This window comes from Megalops cyprinoides, chromosome 8, assembly GCF_013368585.1.
Source record: "Megalops cyprinoides isolate fMegCyp1 chromosome 8, fMegCyp1.pri, whole genome shotgun sequence".
In the NCBI taxonomy this organism is placed as follows: Eukaryota; Metazoa; Chordata; class Actinopteri; order Elopiformes; family Megalopidae; genus Megalops; species Megalops cyprinoides.
In genome coordinates this window covers 30,380,476-30,402,861 of record NC_050590.1, presented here as the reverse complement: position 1 = coordinate 30,402,861, position 22,386 = coordinate 30,380,476, and the positions used below count along the sequence as shown (strand labels likewise).

The 22,386-nt window shown below is 44.4% G+C and overlaps 1 protein-coding gene across 1 annotated transcript in view; it reads right to left on the bottom strand.

The window, feature by feature from the left end:
- Nucleotides 1–3,999: 3,999 nt before the first annotated feature.
- deaf1 (DEAF1 transcription factor) overlaps nucleotides 4,000–22,386 on the bottom strand; it is a 28,686-nt gene continuing 10,299 nt past the window's right edge. The window contains exons 8-13 of the mRNA XM_036534878.1: nucleotides 20,335–20,458; nucleotides 16,356–16,484; nucleotides 7,030–7,256; nucleotides 6,730–6,801; nucleotides 5,462–5,551; nucleotides 4,000–4,377 (exon numbers count right to left, since the gene is read on the bottom strand). Coding sequence (XP_036390771.1) covers nucleotides 4,273–4,377; nucleotides 5,462–5,551; nucleotides 6,730–6,801; nucleotides 7,030–7,256; nucleotides 16,356–16,484; nucleotides 20,335–20,458 — 747 coding nt within the window. The 3' untranslated portion in view covers nucleotides 4,000–4,272. The remainder of the gene's footprint in view (nucleotides 4,378–5,461; nucleotides 5,552–6,729; nucleotides 6,802–7,029; nucleotides 7,257–16,355; nucleotides 16,485–20,334; nucleotides 20,459–22,386) is intronic.

Sequence of the window (22,386 nt, the reverse complement as noted above, 5' to 3'; positions counted from 1 at the left end):
TTGGGGCTTTTTTAGCTGTAGACCTGGAGAGACCACAATTTAACAGCTTTCCTAAAACCACTTGAGCTTTCATAACTGGGGAATCTGGTGGGAATCTGGTTCAATCAGATTCACTCACAGGAAGTGGTATTTGGAAGTTAAATTTTTGGGTGGGGTGAGGGCTGAGAGTCCCTGACGTTGTTTACAGTCTGCAAAACAGAGGGTATTTCCTCCTTTGAGGTAACAATGCTAGGTATTAACTCTCAGTTTGATGTACAACAGAGGCTGATATAGGTGAGCCCAGGTCCAACACCAATAACAGCAGACTGGCCTCCGGTGCTGCCTGCTGCCAACTGTGTTGAGTTTGGAAACAGAAAAAGTGCCGCAAAACCCCAGCTCGTCTCTCTCCTCCAGGCTCAGAGGAAGCAGCTTCTGTCCCTCAGGGGTGACATCCCGCCACAAGGTGCCGAAGCTTTGCCAACGGGACCGTAGACTCTCATTTTAGAGTGGCAGGAAAACAGCACCGCCGGGATTCAGATACCTCCATATCAAATGCCAGCCTCAATTTGGTCCATCAAAGGTTACACTCACACTGACCCATCTCCATGTGACAGATGGAGTCGGCTGCCCCCCTCTGTGTCCCGCTCCAGGACCCTCTCGTTGTTTTTTGTTGTTACTAGAATAGAAGGCAAAAAGTGCAAGTTCAGAACAAAGGAGTGCCATAGGGAGAACTGAGTGACAGTCTTTTTTTTTAACCCAAGGGACATGTGTTGGTATCAGTCAGTTAGAAACCTGTCTCCAGAATCATGAAGCGCTAAGGGCCATTGATCAGGGTCTAAGACTGCAGCAAAAAAAAAATGTACACATACTTCAGAGAATATCAAAAAGCAAGTACTGACCTGAACTTGCATTCATCAACAAGTTCTTTGCAGGGCCTGTTCACCCTGTAGTGGTGTACTGCTGTTACTGTAGGAGACATTCTCAGTCAGTCAGTCTTTCAGTCAAAGAGGAGCACTACTATTTCAAATGCTGCCTCCTCTAGTCACAGCCACAGCAGAGACTGTCAACATCCCCAGTACAGATAACTAGGCAGACATATAAACAGACAGAGAGGGACAACTTCTCGCAGTGCCCTGAATGATAACTTTCTGAAGTCTGCACAACAATAAGATAAATATGAAGATGTAACATGGCTTCATGATGACTTCACATTTGCACACCAGCTGTGATTGCACATTGTGATTACATCCTTGGAGCCTTTGACAAAAGAGTAACTCCAAACAAGAGTCACAACATTCTTTGAGTGAATAATTGCATTAAGGGAGTAAACGTATTGAAACTCCAATGAAAGGACTGCAGCTGGTAAAAGTGGTACTTGTGGTGAATTTAAATAAAAGAGGGTGGGATTTATCCACCACACAAATGCAAGCAATGAGAACCACCCATCTGCATTCATGAGTTAGTTGCCAATGAACCAACTCTTCTCCTGGAAACTCAGTAACCAGAGGGACATCATTAAGACTATATTGGTCTTTGAGTGCACTGACCGCTCCTGCAAGCACCAGAACCTGATAGAACGGGTTGCCTCAAATCCAATTGATCCCCCCCCCCCCCATAACATTCCTCCAGGTTTAGTCCTCAGCAATGACACCTCCAAGGTGTGACAGCAGGGCTCACACACCCAGCCCTGGGGATGATTAGCCCAGGCCACTCTTGCAATGGTGGCACCGCATCACTATTGGTGGCAGTCTGTGGTCGTGACGGATTAAAAAATCCACGGTCATTGACAGACACTCCTGGGCCATTGGAGCGATGAGGCCACTGCACCTGTATAAGCGTCGCCGACATGCAGGGAATGGAAATGACTGCGGCTGCCGCTCTTTGACAAAGGCGAATGTCAATCAAGAGCGACTGGGTCAGGCGTAAGGCTCAGCAAACGAGCTAAGCACAGGAGGCCTTCGGCTAGTTGTCAGGCAAGGCATGCACGCTGGGGAGCGACTCCCGCCAAGGGCGAAGTGAGTTCTGCACTAAAAGGCCGTGTGGTCTCGCTGTGCCTAAATCATTTGGCTGGAGGGACCTGCCAAGGTTACCTTGCGCATTACAATTTAGATTCCTCCTGACCGATTTAATGGGTTTCCTCTGAAATTTATCACAGCAACACAAGGACATTTACCAGGAGAAGTGGTCACATTTTCTATAGCTGTGGCTAAGGAGAACTCCTGTTAGCTCCTAAATTAACTGGTCTTAACAGACTTCGTAGCATCATTTTACACAACCAAATGCTGTCATAAACCTCAGAAGGACCAGGGTCTTATCGAAAGGTCGACCATGTGCCTGATCCCGGAGCAAACGCTGCAGCATTAATCAGGATTAGATTGCCATCTGTGGGGTAGTCCAACAGAAAGGCCTGGCTGATTTCATTAATGGGCCCAGTCTATTAAATAATCACGATCATGCATGAGTACATGCAGTGGCCTGCCCCAGAGCCAGCCCCCACCTCCCTCCTCCCTGGTATGTCCACCCTGTGCATACAGGTCTCGCAGATCCCAGTATATTGCATTCCCCAGCATGCCCGCTCAACATTTTTCTTTGTGCAAAGCCGTGACATGGGCACCAAATGAACCACCACACACATGCTCAGCATTCCTGTGGAGGAATAGGAAAGGCAGGTAAAAAGCCTTGCCTAGATTATCCTTTATTACATCACCTCTGCCCCTCTTCTGCGGTTCCCTGAAAACATGTTACCAGGCATCTACGAAGAGGGGAAAGGGTTTTATTTACTTTTCCCCAGCAATGCATTCCCTGTGTCCCCCATGCCAGTGACTGGGATAATGAGACTAATGCCTATAAGCTGATGAGAAAGAGAATGCAGTGGAGTTCAGAAGAGTAAGCGGGCATGCCCCTATAGAATAACATCACCCCCTATAGCTACAGTAAGGGTGCAATTAAGTCTCTTTGTCAGAGACCTTGGGATTCAGCTCAGCCATGGGGAAGGTGATGGCAGAAGTTCCAAACCCTCAGCAGCCCCTCCACACTTACCCTGTCCTGTCCATGTTTTGGAGCTAGTTACTTTTGTTTGGCAAATACACTGTACAACTCTGCTTAACTCTGCTGTACAAAGATGCTTAATGAATAATTAGTGGTGTGTCATGATGCCTATAGATGTCAAACTTGTTAGTCCTGCTATCATACAGGGCATTAAATATACACAGCATGAATAAATACAACAGAAATTATGCCCTGGCCACAAGTACTGTACTGGATATTGAAATGAGCGGAGGAAGTGTTGGGCACATATGCATGTATTGGGGTGTGAGACAGTGTCCATTGAGATTCCTAAAACGGTGTAAGATCAGGCTTTTCAGACCAGGCTTTTCAGGGCCTGCATTTGTGTGCCATCCAAGCAAACCGTGTTGGGTAAATCTTTGTGTATTTCACTAGAGCTTGAATTGCAAGGGCAAACAGTATGCACAGGATGGACTACCCTTTAACGAGACCAGCATGTAAAGCCTGAGCAGAAAGACAAGTAATGAAATCACTGACCAGACTGAAAAAATGAAGAAAATAAAAGAAAAATGGGGCTCCCTGAGTCAGCGAAGTGTTTGCATTAGAGGACAAACTGAGCTCTGTGACCATGTTAGATCAGAAGCCTGCGTTCGTCTCTCGTTCCGTGCGGGCGCAGACATGTCTAGGGTATGCAACTGGTGAGTCAAAAACACTATGGCATAAACAGGAGAGATGAAAAAGAAAGAAAACAAATCAAATCCATGACTAAAATTGAAAAAAAAAAAATCAAATTCTTGATCAGAAAAGAAATATGAATCAAAACCCTGATAAAAAAGAAAAAATCAAATTGCTGAAGAACAAATCACTGAAAAAGAAACTCCCAATAATGCATACAGACAAAGTGCAGGTTAACTGTGTCTCATGCAGGGCTCCAAACAGGTTTACACAAAAAGATGTTGCAGATATTCACCATGCTACAATTTTTTTTGAAATAACATGACTTACATGTGGCGGGTAAAACTTTTATTTAAGTTCTTCACCAAGAACTGTCAGTTTGAAGGACTTTTTTTTTTTTTTTGCTAATGAACATAAACAATACCCAAATGTTCAAAATGGATGTTGTGAGAAAAAAAGATGCTTTTCCCAAGAGGTGGAGTCAGTGTAGCAGTCACAGCCTGTATCACAGCCTGGCAGACAAAGGCAGGAGACCGTTAGCGTGTGAAGCCAGCGGATTGAGCCGAGTCTCTTGGTTTCTGCAGTGGATGCGCTTGCAACAGGAGCTGTCTGCTAGACCTTGACCTTCTCTATTTCCACCACTGGCATCTGCACCTCCTCCTGGACAGACACCACAGCACTCTGCTGGCAGCAGCTATGCTGGTGGTCCCTCCAGTCCTGGAACAGCACAGCAACCATGAGGGGGAGGGGCGAGGGGAATGAGAAGGAAATTTATGGAGAAGAGGGAGCAAGAGCAAAAAAGAGAAGGAGAGAGGAGAGAGAAGAAGAAATGGATGAGAGGGAGAAAAAGTGAGAGGGATGGAAGGGGGAGGAGAGAAAGAGAGAGGAGGAGTGAGAAATAGAGAAACAAGAAGAAAATTGCATGAGTGAAACCAAAAAGGAAGAATAAGAATAAGGAGAAAGAAGAGAGTGAGCAAAAAGGCAGAATAAGAACAGCACACAAGGAGAGTGAATAATAAGGAACACAGAGGAGGAGGAAGGCAAGACAGAGAAAGACAGAGATTGGGGGAGGAGAGAGATATGGAGTTAGAGAGGGGGAGGGGGGAAAGAGAGATGAGACATGTGTGTCATTCACAAGTTAGACACCTTTTAGCTTTTTTAAAGTAAAGTTCCATCACGTCAAACACCCTGAGGACCCAGACAGCATCAAGCTTTTATCCCACCTCAGTCCACACTTATCTGATGGACTTTGCTACAAACTAAGCATGGAAATGATTTCTTTGGTTGTATGTCAGCATCTATCGTCCTATAATGGCCATTAAAAGCAAGAGACATATAAAACTGTCACAGTATGATCACTTTCATTAAATCACCTTGGATGAAATGCATGAGAAACCTCACTAAATCTGAGGAAGAGTATACAGCTTTAATTAAAAAGCAATGGGCCTTGTAGGAAATATTCTGCCTAATCTACCTAGGCAGACTACAGGCCTAAAAAATATCCAGACTGCAGAACTGCAGACATGGGCAGTTGGGTCTCTCACTGACATTCCCTACGCCAAAGTGGAGACTCAGACCATCCCTCATCAGCAATGCTGAACACTTTGTGTTTGATGAGAGATGTTCAGAGGCAGGTTTGGGGCCCAGCATGCGTCAATGAAATGCCCCTGGCTCTAGGACAGTGTACAGCAGAACATCTCCTCCCCGTTATTCATTATAAAAGATGGGTTACAGAGACAGCGTCTCCTTGCCCAGGCAGAGCTCAGTGGTGCGAGTGGCTGAAGGAGGCCCGTGGGCTTACCTTGCGCTGGCAGAAGGCGGAGCAGTAGTTGACCTTGTGGCACCCTGTGCACTCGTTTGTTGCCTCCCGGCCGCAGTTCACACACATTTGCTGCAGGGAACACAAGCCATGAGAAAACGGCTGACTACAAACACTAGGCTCCCACAGCCTCAACATCTGTGGGCCTCTCCCTGCTGCAGTAAACCAACAGCTTTCTAGTTGAACTCACATCTCACACACCCAGACATGCATGTGCGCGTGCACACGCACACTGCATCTACGTGTAGGCACATTCACCAACATACTTGCACTCATGTATAGGCATACACACACAGCTGGACTCTGGGTGTATTTCTCTAACCCCCGTCGGACATCAAGCTATGCCACAGCCTGTATATCAGAAACAATGCAAATAACAATACAAAACAAACAATCTTCCTGCAGCATTCTTATGGAGGCAGACACATACACTTACAGACACTTCACCAGGCAGACTGGCAGATAGCCAGACAGACAGACAGAAAACAAGCAGACACGATCCTGATGTCTATAATGTTACACCCTAGCTTTGTGACCACTTGCAGTTTCACAAAAACGTGTTAGGAAAGCCCATACAGCCAGACAGGCAGAGTAGAGCAATAAGTCTGCTTTCCGGGTAAATACCCAGCCTGGTGATCTATCACAGGGGTCACATGAGCCTCATTGTCACCAATACAGATCTTCCCCTCCCTCAGACGCCCCCACACAAACAGCACACTCCAAACTCCTGTGGGCTTCACGCAGTTCAGCCACCCCTCTGGCCAACTTTCATCTTCACGGAAACAAGTGTCAAATACTCACAAAGAATTATAAGAAAAGTTCTAGCGACTGTACTTCTTCTAATAAGTGTTCTTAAAGATGATAAAGTTATGTCAAAACAGATGTGCTCCTCAAGGAGAGTGGAAACAATACGTCTGGATTTCCACCATGGATTTTCCTTGGCATAATAGAGAAATTTAGGGAGTTGTGAAAGGCTCCGTTTGGAGCAGGAAGTTTCCCATAGCTTCAAGGTTGATTGCTACCCCTGTTCCCCTCCTGTTTACCTGTCTAAAACAATCTTCCTGACATTAAAACAGCGCTGATGGGTATATTCTCCAGGGGCATACTACATTTGATAAAGCTGGCTGTCTTCATTTTGTGGGGGGCAGGGGTGGGGGTGCAGCTAAATCTCTACCCTAGGCACTGAAATAAACAGACAGAGGAGAAAAATAAGGACTCAGAGTAATTCTGATGGCTGCCTGCCCACTTACCTTAATGATGACCTCTGTATGCTTCCCATCAGGGTCGTCTGTGGGTTGAAATGGTATCTGTGTCTGGAAGGGCTGGAAGGAGAGAGAGAAGATGATGACTTCAGTCTGAAAAACCACATCCAAACAAAGCAGAAGTACATTTCAAAAACAATACCTTGTGAATTATTACCCATTTATTACAATGTTATAACAAATTAGGCAGCAATGCATATTTTAAACCATAAATGGACTCTTAAAATAAAGTTGTAACATAGTTCAGACATACACACAGTTCCACACCTCCCCAGAGGCCCCACTCACATCCTTCCTGATGGTGGGAGCCCTGCTCTGGGCACGGCTGGCCTGCTTGGCCTGTTCAATGAGCCCCTTGAGCTGCTGCACGGTGCTCAGCAGGGTGTTTGCCGTCTCCTCCAGATAGAACCAAGTGCGCTGTTCAGCTGTGTCCAGCCCATTGGCCACGTTCGTAGGCTCCACCTTCGACTGCAGTGGTTGGGGGGCTACTGCCAGGGCCGGGAGGGACGTCAACACTGTGAGAGTGGGAAAAATGGTGTTAGAGGCCAAGAGATGTGTCAGTGTTCACTTCATTACTGTCAAAGAAAAGGAACAACAGGCAAGGCGGCAAGCAGTCCAGGTAATGGCACAGCCAACCGGGCAGAAATAGATTTGTTGGTGGAAGGATGTTGAGGATCTGTGGGTTCTGCCAGCAGTCTGAGATATGGATACCCAAACATGATCCATCTTCTCTGCTGGGTTCACAGTGTCATGGCACAGGGCAGACACACACAGGACAACACACCAACCAGAAAGCACGGGCAGGAAGATTCGCACCCAAATTTGTCAAGATACAACACATGACTTTTGACTGCAACACACTGCACAGGAAAGAGAAAACAGCTTGTGAAAGCTGAGTGTGGATATGTCTGTGCATTCCAACCTCTATTCATAAAGCATACCTCCAGGAGTCTCTAAATATGTAAATCAGTAAATCAGCTACTGAGTCTGTCAATGAGTGAGTGAGAGATGATACAGTTTCAAGGGCTGCCTCCTCCAGCACAAGTCAAAGAAAGGATCCTGACAAGGTCCTGTCTTAACACTGAAACTGCTGTCTGAGGGCACAAGACAAGAACGATTAACATTTAATAAAACTATATTATTTAAGTAAAAACTTGGATTTTGCAGGAAGACTTGAAAGTGAAATAGTGAAAATTTATCTGTGAACACTGGTAAACCATAAAATGCAGAGTGCTACAAATAGCACTCTGCATGCTACAAATCATGAAATACATACATTTTATTTTAAAAAATCACACGCTTGTGTACCACCCAGCCTTCTAGTGTAGAACACGACAGCCCTGTGTGTGGATGTCTAACTGGGGAGCAGTCTTACCATTTAGCAAGTTGACAGCTGTCTTTTGCTTGTCTCTGCCTGTCAATGAAAACCGCTTGCGAATCACTGTAATAAAGGGAAACTAGATAAAGTGGGACTTTTTGGTTCAGCCACTATGTGGTATGTGCGGTGTAAATCTAACTTTGCACATCACCAGAAAACACCATTCCCACAGTGAAATACGCTGGTGGTAGCATCATGTTATGAAGTGCTTTTCAGCAGCAGGGACTAGCAATCTAGTCAAGACAGAGGGAAAGATGAATGCTGCACAATACATGAAGATTCCCGATAAAACGTCCTTGAGTGGCCCAGTCAGAGTCCTGACCTTAACCCCATTGAACATCTGTGGAAAGACCTCAAAATTGCTGTCCACTGCGGCTGCCCAACTAACCCAGTACAGCTTCAGCAGTTTTGCAAGGAGGAAAAATTAAAAGAGACTTATCCAAAAAGACTGATGCCTGTAATAGCTGTGAAAGGTGGTTCAACCAAGTACAAAAGAAGGGGGATGAATATTTATTAATTGCTGGCATTTCAGTTCTTGATTTTTTGTTTTGTTCTTTCATGGTTTATAATTTTTTTTTCTTTTTTGGGCTGCACTGTTCCAGAGTTGAGTGATTCACAAATAAAAAAATCTCAGTCTAATTAATCTAAATCTCAGGTTGTGGAAATCATTTCTGTGAAAAAGGGGTTGGGGGCTGAATACTTTTTCAAGGCACTGCTTAAAAAAGTTTTAAAAAATAGGTATTGTTCAAACGCGGGAGTGAAATCCTCCCACTGTTCGCACCTATATTTTTTAATGGGGGTAAAATGAGAGTGATTTTTTAAAAATATCATTAAACTATAAAAGTATAAAATAATAAAAGTACAAGCATGCCAATGGTGAATGAGCTGGTTGATTTGGTGCTGGTTTTATGTCTGTAGCTTGAATGGTGTAGGCAGAGTTAGAGCTAGAAGAAGAATTAAAGATAATAATACAGCTCCTTGAAAAAGTATTCAGCCACCAATGCAGTTTTCACAATTTATTGTCTCAAACTTCAAATTTAAAATATATTAAAGTAAGATTTTTTCCCAGCTGATCTACACAGTATTGTGCATCATGATAAATCAAAAGAAATGTCCAAAACCTTTCAAAAATTTAGAAAATAAAATAATACTAAAAACTTGAGATTTAAAAAATATTCATATCCTTCATAATTATAAGGCTGACCTTGCTCAGGTGCAAAATATTATCTTATAAACTCATCCAATTTGTTGATGGTCTCTTACCTTTGTAGGAAATTAGTGGATCACCTGTTTTGAATTACTTCATGAGGATAAATACCTTCCCTCTCTATACGGTCAAACAGTATGGTTGGATTTTCCATTGAACAAACCAAAATGAAGAGAAAATGAAGAGAAAGGAGCATTGAAAACAAGTGAGGGATATAATTGTGGAGAAGCACAAGTCTGGGGAAGGATACAAGAACATTTCAGACACACTGAATAACCTCAGAGCTCAGCGGAGTCCATCATACAGAATTGGATGAAATAAGGAAATACAGCCACACTGCCTAGGGCAAGCAGCCCCCTAAACTTAGTCACCGAACAAGAATGGCACTTGTCAGAGAGGCTACTGTGATGCCAACTTGTAGCGAAGGGCAAGAGCAGTTACCCCACCCGGCCTTGAACCCAGGTCTACGGGGTACCAAACATGCGACTTTGACCACGACGTCAAAGAGCCAGGCTCGTTGGTATGGCAGTCAGAGCACATACTCAACCGTAGTGACAGCACTCCGTCACACTGCCCCCCCCTTCGGGAAGCGCGCCCATGCGCTTCACGCACCATGGCGTCCCTCACGCATTCTCGTGCCATACTTCTCCCATCCCAGGGTGCCCCACTCACCAGTGCTTCACCCATCTCTGGGGTCCCTCACACTGTGCTTCACCCATCTCTGGGGTCCCTCACACCTCATACGGCTCACATACTGGGCACGCCTCCGATGGCCTCGCGGCAAGCCATCCCAAGTCTAACACCATTTGTAGCGAAGGGCGAGAGCAGTCACCCCACCCGGCCTCGAACCTCGAGCCTGGCTCTTTGGCGTTGCAGTCAAAGCTGCAGTTTGGCACCCCATAGACCCGGGTTCAAGGCCGGGTGGGGTGACTGCTTTCACCCTTCGCTACAAGCTGTTACTCTAACTGAGCTACAGAAGTCAGTGGCTGCAAGTGAAAATGATGTCCATGGTTCAACAATCTCTATGCTATTGCATAAAAAGGGCCTTTAAGGAAGAAGCCCTTGCTGAAAAAAAGCACATGCTTGCCCATAAAGACTTTGCAAATCATCACTTAGAAGATAATACAAAGATATGACAGAAGGGTTTGTGGTCTGATGAGACTAAAGGGAAACTTTTTGGCTCAAACACTAAGTGTTATGTGTGGTGTGAATCTAACACTGCACATCAGCCAGGAAACACCATCCCCACAGTGAAATTCACTGGTGGTAGCATCATGTTATGGAGTGCTTTTCAGCAGTAGGGACTGGCAATCTGGTCAAGATTGATGGAAAGATGAATGCTGCACATGGAGATTCTGAATAAAAACCTTCTCCCCCCTGCCAGAAAGAGTAAAGCAGGGAGGAAGGTTGTGTTTCATCAGGACAGTGGCAGAACAACACTGGATTGGCTTAAAATGAAGAAAACTGACGTCCTTAAGGGGTCCAGTCAGAGTCCTGACCTTAACCCCATTGAACATCTGTGGAACTTCTCAAAATTGCTGTCCACTGCCGCTTGCTGTCTCCCTCTCCCCCTCCCTCTTCAGAGCAATGACTTCACACCAGCTATCTCTGATTGGCTTTGTTGAAGATATTTAAATGTTGGAAGGCCAGCAGGAATATGTAGAGTGGAGCTACAGAAACCAAGCCAATGCCAAATCGACCAGCACGTTCACCACTGGCATCCATAAATGCACCACTTCCACACCCTCTAAAGGTATTTATTTTAGGCTGTGGTGTGGAATGGAGGAGCTGATGCAAAGCACCCTGCTCTAACCCACTGCCATGGTGTCCATTTTGTTAGCTCATTAGCAGGTCAGCCTACTCTAGTCCGCCAAATTCAGAAAACCAAAGTAAAAGAATTCTTCTTCCCTGCCCACCAGTGTGTCCACTTACTGCCTCACTCTTAAACCTCTACACCACAAAGATCTAGCAGTAATGGGAACAGTGGAAGAAACAGGTATATAGAAAAAGGTTTATCCATTACCAAACTGTTACAGCTCTGTCTAAAAAGGCTCAATGGGAGATTGGTTTAGTCAAAGGAGGTGACACCTCCCCTGGGAATTCAGTGGAGCATACCAGCTGCCTGCCACAAGAGGGTGCTACCTGAGCCTCCTTTTAAATGCTTATGTTTAGTTTGATGAGACAATCAGCATCTTATGTTTCAGTATATATACTTACAAAAGCAACAATGTACCCCTGGAGAAAACATTGCATGCTCAATGAATACATTTGGCATATAAAGAGTACACAGTATATAATCTGCAGGGATAACACACTGCACTTATCACATGCTTTTCATCTTTGATTCTGATATATTTGCAAGCTCTCATTTTTCTCTCATTTAGTCTTGGGGGGGGGGGGGGGGGGGGGGGGGGGGGGGGGGGGGGAGGGGTGGGGGGGGACTGGAAAACAAATTTAACCACTAATCAGTAATTCTGTCAGTGCTGTTTGCTTTCATTACTAGAAAAAAACATGAACAGTTAATGCCTGAGCAGTTAATATTTTTTGTAATTAATTAATTATTAATTTCTAGCCCACCTCCCCCCAGTCTTCTGGGATTAACCAACTTTCACAAAAACAAGTCACTGAAAATGCATGAACATATTTAAGGCTTGGATCAAAAATAAATATGACTGGTCCATCACAATTGATACGTTCTAAAGCAATCCATAAGGGATTTTATGGTCATGCAAAGTTTTCAATGACTGGTACTTTAGTAGTCTTAACCTGTCAGGTGCCAGCATGAGGTTGGAATGCCAGTGAGTGTGTTGTGCACTGGCCTCTCAAGCCTGTGAATGCAATGACCCTGATCCCAGATCAGTTAGCTATAGCGGCTCGCTCTGCCCTGTACCTCACCTCTGGATTAGAGGATAAGCACCTGGATCAGTGCCACCCTCACAGGGATCCATTCCACAGATAGAGGGGTTAAGGCTGAGAAAACTCTGTGCTTGAGTCCCATCCTGAATGAAGCCCAACTACGTTTCATTACTGGGCCTGGCAAGGCCTTTCCTCTGTGTTTCCAGATTGAAGGTACAGGCCCAGGACAAATGCTGAAGTGGATCCGTGGCTCCAAAACTACACTGAGAAACAAATGACCGGAGCAAACACTTGACCCATCTCCAAGTGGCCCAATTCATTCCTGTCAGGTTTCAGACAATGGGAACCCCAACACTTTTACCCACAGCACAACTTTACAGGTAACTCTGCTGCCTGAAAGCACGTCACTAAATCACAGCAAGCCCTGGGACGGATCGGTCGATGATCAGATGACCAGCTGTGCGTCACGAGGAGCGTTGCAGTCGATCACCTGGGCAAAAAGAGAACTGTACCTCAGCCTCTCCACCCCCATTAAAGCTCCTAAAAATAACAAAGCATTCATCACTGCTGGGGGCTCAGCCATGCAAAAGCGTTCAGGCACATTGGGGAGAGAAGGAGCGGCAGACAGACAGAGAAGAAAACGTGTAAATTGGAGAGAGGTGTGAGTGGGGAAAGGCATGTATTCATGGTGTGTGTGTGTGTGTGTGTGTTGTGTGTGTGTGTGTGTGTGTATGCGTGCAGAGCGGGGGTGGGGAAGAGGCTGGGGTGTGACTGCTTTTCGCAGTGGCACTCTAAATTAAGAGGTGGCACCACAAGTGGATCAGAGTGGCCTCTCTCACTGTCTCCTGTGACCAAACCTGTTCCTGAGGCACCCATTGTGCGATGTGACTTACAGGCAGAGGGACGACCAGCAGGCTGCTGAAACAATAGGCTGAGCACTACCACTGCCACAGATTTCTCAAAGTGTCAGGTTGATAAGAACACAAACGGCGCACCTGCGGTGAACGTTTCAGCACTGTTCAAAAATATATGTTCAGCATGGGACCACACAACAATGTAGGAGTCTGTGGGGTGGCCAGCTGGTGCCAACAGACTGCAAATGAGGGGATTTATACACTACTGGTCAAAAGTTTTAGAACACCTCCATTTTTACAATTTATTGAAATTTAAGCAGTTCAAGTCCAGTGAATGAGCTAAAATGGGACAAAAGGAAGCAGTAAACTGCCAGAGGTTAAAAAAAAAACTTACCAAAAACTGAAAAACAATGCAAATTTCAGAGTTATAAAAAAAATCCTTTTCAGGGAACAAGTAATGGGTTAACAACTTACACCTTTTCTGCAGCAATGGAAGTAAATTAAGCCTTGAAAGTTGATGCAAACAATTCCTACAGGTGTCCTGACTTTTGTTGATTACTTATAAACCCTGTCTGTATAAAAGCAGTGTCAGAACAGACTCTGTCACTACACCCTCTGAAGCATTATTTGGACAATCCTGCACTGCAGGAGGTAGTATATTGCTTATCATAATGGCGAGTAAAAGGCAATTAACAAAGGAAGGCAGACAGAACATTATAACCCTTAAAAGTGTAGGTCTTTCTTTTACAGAAATTGGGGGTGTTCTAAAACTTTGGTAGTGTACCTGTGTCTGACTTAGGCAATGCTCCCAGCCTTATTAAAGACAAGGGGTCCAGGTGTCTTGCACCACTTGTCTTATGTGCTCATTACCTAAGATCTTGGAAATCTGTTTACTATGGGTACAGTAAGAATATGTGCAGGTTCCTGTTAAAGCTGACAAAATATAACTTTCATAAAGTTCATACAGAGAAAAAGAAAGAGAGAACATATAGTTTAGCTTTAAATGACAGCCACAAAAACATAAATGCCTCTGATCAAGCAGTTAGAGTAAACTGCAGCAGTGAGATGTTTTTTGATTTAATCAATGCTATGCAAACACACTGATCTATAATTCATCTTATTCATAAAGCCATATACAGTATGTCAGACAATCCATGTGTTAAAAAGAAGTGGTTACCTAGGCAGCATTCAATAGCAAGCCTACCATTGCACTAACTTTAAAATAGAGTTGGGGAGGGAGGTGGGGAGAAACCAAGCATCTTTGCAGGTCTATAGTATTCATCTGATTCTCCGCAGCTTTGAAGAGACAAGATTCAGAGAGTGAGGATGTGGACAAACCACTGCACGGGATATACATATTCTAACGCCTTTTAGTAAACTAAAACAGGATGCAGTCTACCAAAAGAAATATTTCAAAAATGTGTGAGTAATACATTTCAGAGCTCCAGTAATAAAGCTGAATGAACATTGTTTGCTTACATCATGCAACATCTCATACTTACCAGTATTGTTTTTTTTCAAATGCTAAAAGGCTTGTGTTATACTTTAAATTGCTTTGTTCAACACACACTTAAAAACTGTCAGCATACATTAAATTTTCCATTGTCAAAGCAGAATAAACTTACAGCTTGAGAAAGTACACTGGAGTGTTTTACTTAGTGTATTTTGCATGCTGTGTTTGGAAATTAAATTATCTTGAATTTATTTTCATGGCAAACGGGGATCCCATCTCATCACAGTGAGCTAATCGAAAGGAGCGGATGAGGGATGGAGCACCGCCCCTCTCCAGTTCCCATGGAGGATGGAGGCACCATTTATCAATACCACGCTGCTCCTCTTCCATTACCGACCTGGGGGTACGAGTGACGCAAAACCCTGGGGAGGGGGGAGCTCAAGGACAGTGATGCATTGCTTTACAACGGTGGAGGGAAATGTTTTCCAACTAGGCCATCATTCCCCGTACCAGGCGCCCACTACCACTTTTAAAAATAGCTCTAACACCCCAAGTCTGTGGAATTTAGGTCAGAAGCAGCAGACTGGCTGTCCGTGCATGCAGCTCACACCCTCTTCACCTTCACACACAGGCCTGCATGATGGACCCAGAGCCCAGGGGTCTTCATTAACCCTGACAGTGAGATCAGAGCACTGGGAAAGGCCGTTTGAGCTGCTAACTATATCAATGCTGAAAATCTACCCACCACATCACTCTAATTCTATAAGCACACAGTGTGCTGAGTGGCCTTGACTGTACAGAGGCAAGTGACAGACAGACAGAAAGGAGGTCACACCAACAGAAGGGAAGACAGGAAGAATGACAGAAAAATGAACAAAATAAAGAAAAAAGCAAAACAGGGAAGAGGATGGGAGGCCGGCAGGACAGCATTAAAAACCAAGCAGGACACCTTCACACATGCAGGGAAGTGGAAATGTACCAGCGCAACTCATTTTTCATTTTAGAGACATGCACATCACAGGCACGCCCCAGGGAGCTTGTTAGATGCTGGCAAAAGAGGAACAGCCAACACAGCTCAGGGTGCGGTGGCCAATCAGTGAGCAAGAAGAGGGGGCTCCCTGGCCATGACTCACTGATCTCTGTCTTGGATTCTGCAAAGGCCACCAGCTAATGCACAACAGGAAACCACAAAGACACTGCCTGAGGGGGAGGAGCCTGGAGGGTGTGGCTCCTGTTCCCATCAGCAGCTGGGTGGGGCCACTCAGAACAGAAGGGTATGGTCTGGAGCGCAGTCCATTTTCCAGGGGGTGTGTGCCAGGAAAACGACAGACAGCAGTCACATGATTGTGTCCCTTGAGTCTGTGTAAATGTGCTTGTGGGTGCGTCACTGAGAGAAGCTTTCCACCTCTTTCTCCACTTCAGAAATAGAATGGGATTTCACCTTCTGGTGTTCCACTCGCTTAAAGAAAACGGAATGCCCTGATTCTGTGGGCACCTGCAGCCTCAAGAGAGCACCACTCATGCTTTGAGGGCACACTTAGAATGATGCAGAGAATGCCCTATATCGTTATGAGAACTATTTGCATCTTTAAAAAGAGTGGCTCTGGATGTGAGTATCAGAAGACTGAACTGGTTTCACTTCAGTAATGCTGTGCACATGCAAGGGTTAGACAAGTCTAGAGACAAGGCTAACATATAAATGGTAATTCTACAGGGTTGTATAGAGGGAAAAAGCATTTAAGAAGAGGGGGACAGCAGAACTGCAGTCAGAATATGATGGAGAAAAAGTCTAGGACTCACAGTAGCCAGCCCAAATCAATGTCTGATGGGAGGTGTAGCCCAGCAATTTCCTGTCACCTGACCTACCTGCTGTGCCGGCAAAGACATCAGCCTGCGATGGGCTCTCAGATATTATGGCGGTGGCATCACCCACAGGTGTTCTATCAAAGGTCAGCGTGCCAGAGGTGGTGATCTGTCCTGATGGTGTCACTGTGACTGGGAGACAGGAAGAGACAGAGTCACTACACAGAAAGTGACAAGACCAGTGGGCTATGTCATAGGTTAAAATTCCACTGTCTTCTTCTTTAGGACCAACCATCAGTAAGAGAGAAGTGTCCAAAGAAAAAAAAACACAATGAAAAATACATGAGTTACCACATTCCACAAAAAAATTCAGCTTTTAGGACAAAAGAAAAGCATGGTGATAAGTGTGGAGATACTGACTCTTTCACAATTGGGCAAGCAGGGGCTCCCCTGTACCACCTGAGCTAACTCTCCTCTCCTTGTGCACTCCCATTAGGCAGAATTGCGCTCATACTTGAGGCTGAGTTCGACCACTTTTCCAAAGGGCTGTGGCTGTGCATATCTGTGTTTCCTGATCCGGGCATTGCTAAGGGGCCCTTATGCAGCCAGACAGAGAAAGTTAGAAGTATCATCATTTTCTCCAACTAAACCAAGAAAAGGCAGTAGCAGCCATAGCTGGATCAGAAGCAGAAGGGAAAAGCTGGCACAACGCCTGGGTTCTCTGACTAGAAAACCTGATATGAGGAATCTAGGGGCAATTCTAGACTCAGACTTAAGGTTCTAGTCTCAAATTAAATGAAGAAAAATGGCCTTTTTACACCTGAGGAATGCAGCCCAACTAAGATCATTTGTTGCAAAGTTTTAAGAGCTTAACACAGCAATTTGATTCAGGAAAATTACATTGCACCAATGCTCTTTCCTCTAGTCTTCCAAAACAAAACACTTAACCGCCTCAACTAGTGCAAAATACAATGGTAAGAATATTAACACAGGACAAGAAAGCAGCTCATGTTTCTTCCTGTTCATTAAGCACTTTACGGTTTGGCTTCAGAAAACAGTACTCTAAGAGACAACTCTCTGCCTTTCACAACATGAAATGTCTTTCACAAATAGGAATTATAACAATAATAATAACATATGCTTACAATTATGATTATTATCTGATAGCAACACAAAGAAGCAAGCTAAAAGTCCCTCATTACAGTGCTTACCTCCAACACCCCTAACAGGTTACTTAGCTTGCTGCATACCAGTTACCTTGGGGCTTTCATCCAAAGTCTTTCACCACAAGGCTCCATAGGGCCAGTATCCACCAAATAGGGCTGGGCGATATAGCCGTCGCGATATCTGGAATGGCTATTTTTAGCGCAATAACAGCTATCCCCAGTATGTGGCGTTAGGTTTCTTCCTGTATTGTTTTCCCTTTAGTCATACCTGATGTGGGAGCACACCTCCAGTTTTCCGAGGCCATGTGAACTGCTTCCGGGGAAAAAAACGCTGCTCGTATCTATTCAATGTTGATATTACAGTAACAGCACTAAGCTGCTTCCATGTGTTAGACAGAAACACGTGGCTACAAAGATAAAGGGTGAAAACATATGCTATGTATTTTTCAAAGCTAATAAGTAAGTTAACCAACATATAGATACAAGTGATATTTTTCTGCCCCAGAAGCATTTCACTGTACTTTGGAGGTGTGCTCCCACATCAGGTATGACTAAACAGGGTTTCTGAGGTTTCAACAAGTTAAATTTAAGACTTTTTAAGACCTTTTTAAGACCATTATGGATGAAATTTAAGACTTACATGAGGTACGAGAAAGTAAGAAAGATCGGAGTCCCAGAATTACTTTCAAAGTAACAAAATTTATTGCCATTCACAGATCAAATCATAAAAGATCAGGAGCAAATTTGTTAAATGCTGTTTATTCACTCGATACTCTTTATGGAGCCATATGTAACTCCACACAAGTTGTATAGGACTTATACCATAACACTTTTTGAGTGCACTCATACCGGTTTATAATGCAGTATGAACTGTATGAACATTTATAAATGTGTTTATAATACTTTGGAGACCTTTTAAACATACTAAGCTTTTCTTTGATTCTAAAAGACTTTGGTCCTTACTCTCAAAGGAAAAGTTCGCCAATGTCATCGTTGCTGTTGTATGACTAATGCTTCATCACTGTGTGTAGAACCCAAAGCACCTCTGCTTTTAACGTGGGAGTTGATCCCAACGCCGTCAGGATGTTGCTTGACGGAGTTGCAGTGTGGGTCTGGTCGCACTCGGGTTGCGGAGAGTGTGTTGAACTGGGACCTGGCGATGGTGGTGACCCCGAATTCATCGAACAAAACTGTGTAATAGTGTGCATTCCCTTGAGACTTTTGAGAGCAGCCTGGTATCACTCTGCTCTCGCGTGTGATGCCAGCGCTCTAATACCAAGCGTGCCTAACTTCAGTGTCTTTTTACAAAATGAACAGTAGGCTTCAAAGGGATTCTTTAGAACTGGTTGTAACCAGCCATTGAATTTGTCAATTTCGAGCCAGGAGTTATTAAATGTACACTTTCCCATTCTTTCGAATAACGCCACAAACTTACAAGATAGCCAGTCTGATTCAGTAGCCGAAATCTTTCCCGCGCAGGCAGAATGCATCGATAAATTCTAACCGGGCTGTTTGCTGGCTACCAGTTATCTGTTCCACATAGGTCTCATAGGCTATGTAGTTTTATTACACTGTACCCTAATACCTGGATCCGTACGAAAGAACTACAACACACGGAACCAACTATGTATGCCACCAACGCATTTCTGCTTTAAGACCTAGTGTGCAATATTTTAGACTTTTTAAGGCCTTAAATTTGGGATTATTAAATTTTAGACTTTTTAAGACTCTGCGGAAACCCTGCTAAAGGGAAAAAATACAGGAAGTAACCTAACGACACATACCGCGGATAGCTGTTATTGTGCTAAAAATACCTATTCGATATATCGCGATGGCTATATCACCCAGCCCTACCACCAAAAGAACCCTCAGCATTTCGAGAGGGCAGACCTTCACACTGTTTGCACTCCCCATTCAGATAGTTCTCAGACAATCCCAACAAGCACATTTGTTCTCCTGCACTCCATTCCTCTGGTCCCCAGAAAGGGCAAAGTGTTCCTTTTTCAATTGAATCCAGGACTCGCTCCATTGCCTCTCACTGACAGGGGGCCTGCTATTTATTTTGTGGTCTTTGACCATTTTCCATTTGGAACGATGGACATTATTTCAAGTGGAAAGGTTAACGGTAAGAGGGGGGATAGGGAATCAAAGGCCAGATTTTTATATCGTCAGACCCTTCAGGGCAGCGTTTTGGCATAACATTAACAGTCATTTTTGATTATAAATGAACACTCAACAGGAAACTACATGGCACCGGTACCGTTTTAATCCAGGACTTCATCTGTGACAAGGATAAATGTCAAATTTATGCCAGCAGCATAACTGCCTAATATGTCATAGTTTCACCATACAAAAAAATATGCTGGTGCTTATCACTCTAGCTGACAGGATCGGCAGCAGTTTTAAGAGTCTGATGAGTACCCTGCACTCAGAGGGAAATTAAGTCGTACAGGAGATAAGTGCAGCACTCTCAATGTGAGTCAGTGTGAGTCACTCCCTTGCTGTGCACTGCCACTCTGGATAAACAGAAACACACACAGAGCCTGCTGCTCTGGCACAGTAACACATTCATAATTCACCAGGACCTCTTCTGCACAGATTCATTGATCCTTTATGTTATCTGGATGGGCTGACATCTAGTGGAGAGGACAAGAGGAGATGTCCAGATGCTGTAAGGATCAGTGAGCCTGCATGTGCTGTACAGAACATATGCTTATGAACATAAGCAACAAGGCATGCACAGGACCAACTCTGCCCACTGGTCGCAAATCCTGTACATACACAGCCAGGCTTCCATTTTTTGACAGATGAGGGGGTGGTGGGGAATGGGGTCAGTGTGGTAGGAGGGGGCTGGGTTATGTCACTAGGGCACTCACATGTGGCTCCAGGTGCCAGTGTTATGTTCTTGGGAGTCTGGACATCCTTCTTCTCTGGTGTGGTCGGCTGATCATTGTCCTTCTTCCGCCTCTTGTACGGGACAAACAGCCTAACAGGCCCAGTCTAGTTTGGGGGGAAGAGATACCATTTAATCATATTTCAGCTCCTCTCCTTAGACCCTGCAATCCCTACAGCAGAAAGAGGCTATCTCAAACACCAACCAGGGCCAATGCATCCTGTACAGTAGTGGCACAGTCAGTGCCTACAGACCCCAATACAGCACTGAAAACAGGCTGCAGAAAGCTCTGAGCTCTTCAACCCCACACACTCCACCTGTACTCTCAGTAGATTCCTACCGAATGCCGGATTTACAGACAGGCCATCTTGGTCTGACATTTGATACTGAGAGGTCCTGGTTAACTCCGTAAATCTGTGAACGCACCGTGACTCTCTCTTCTCACTCATAAAATGTGCTGTGACTCTCGCATGAGAATACATGGCAGCTACAGCATGGAACCTGGACACTTCATTATCGAACGCTCATCACACACAACACAACTAGGAATTCCTAGCAGGCATCTCTCTCGTGAAAGAATGTGAGAAATACCCGATAACACTTGTAGTTGAACCAGCTGTCTTTATATATATATATATATATATATATATATTTACTTGGACAGGTCACTAGTACTGGCTGCAGGCATATTGGCTGCATATTGCATATTGCATATTGGCATTGCATATTGGCATATTAGTGACTTGCAACATAAATGAAACAGGACTCTCGTTTTGCTAGGCAAAAAAACAAGTAAAAAAAACCCACAATCTTCATTGTTTAAAGCTGAAAATATTTACTTGTTACACAGGTTAAAAAGTGTAAGTACACAAGGTGCAGTGACATAGTAGTGGGTATAGTAAGCTCAGTCATGAATGTGGGGGCCTCATTCATTACATCAATATCACCTTCATGCAAGTGGATGAACAACAAGTGCCTCTGCACATAAGTGATGTTCAGGAGGAGACAGAAATGAATGGCTATTAATCTAATTAAGTTAAATGATGACATTCATATTGATTCAGGTATACCACATGGTAGACCACAATATAAAGAAAACAAGACCCTGACCCTTGCCTTCTCTGCAATCAACAGGACAGCCCCTGCCTACCTCCAAGAACTCATCCAGCCCTACACACCAGCCCGACCCCTGCACTCAGCAGCAACTGGATGCCTCGCTCCTTGCATGGTCAAGGCAGGAGGTGCTCGTTCTGCCAGACATCAGCGTTTCACCTACATCGCTCCCCAGTGGTGGAACGAACTCCGTCTCGCTACGAACAGCTCCTTCACCCCATTCCTTCAGACGGGGCCTGAAGACGCACCTCTTCAGACTCTACCTGGACTGACCCAGCACACAATTGCTGACCCCCCAATCAGTGCTGTCGTAAAGTGCTGTGCTTTTTAAATTGTTTCTTGTTGCCGCCTTTACCCTGACGCTCGTTGCTCCGTTTGAAGTTGTTGAAGTTTGCTGTTTGAAGGCGTATCGTATTAGTTGCCCTATAGGCTGTAATTGTACAAATCTGATAGTACTGTGTCCTCAAACAGACCTTGCTCTCAGCTGAGAACTGTCTCATTGTGGAACTGTACACATCCTGTCCCCGTACTGTCGCTATACTTACTGTATGCACTTTTGTAAGTCGCTTTGGATAAAAGCGTCTGCTAAATAAATAAATGTAAATGTAAATGTAAGACATTTCATCATTACCAACATAAATGGCATGCAAATAAATGTGGTTTTACATATATACAATGTTTTTCATAGATAGTGTATAAATATATCCAACAAGTGCATTCATATGATGTAAGCACAATTTGTGCCACTCAAAAGCAATATTACACAAGTACTTTAAAATGCCCAATCGCTTGTATCCATCATCGTATAGCACTTTATTGGTCACTGATCCTTAATCACTTACATAATCCAAACATAATACATTGCGGCTTTCCTCAACTATAGTAGCTGCATAACTTCCAAGAACATATTGAAAACTATACT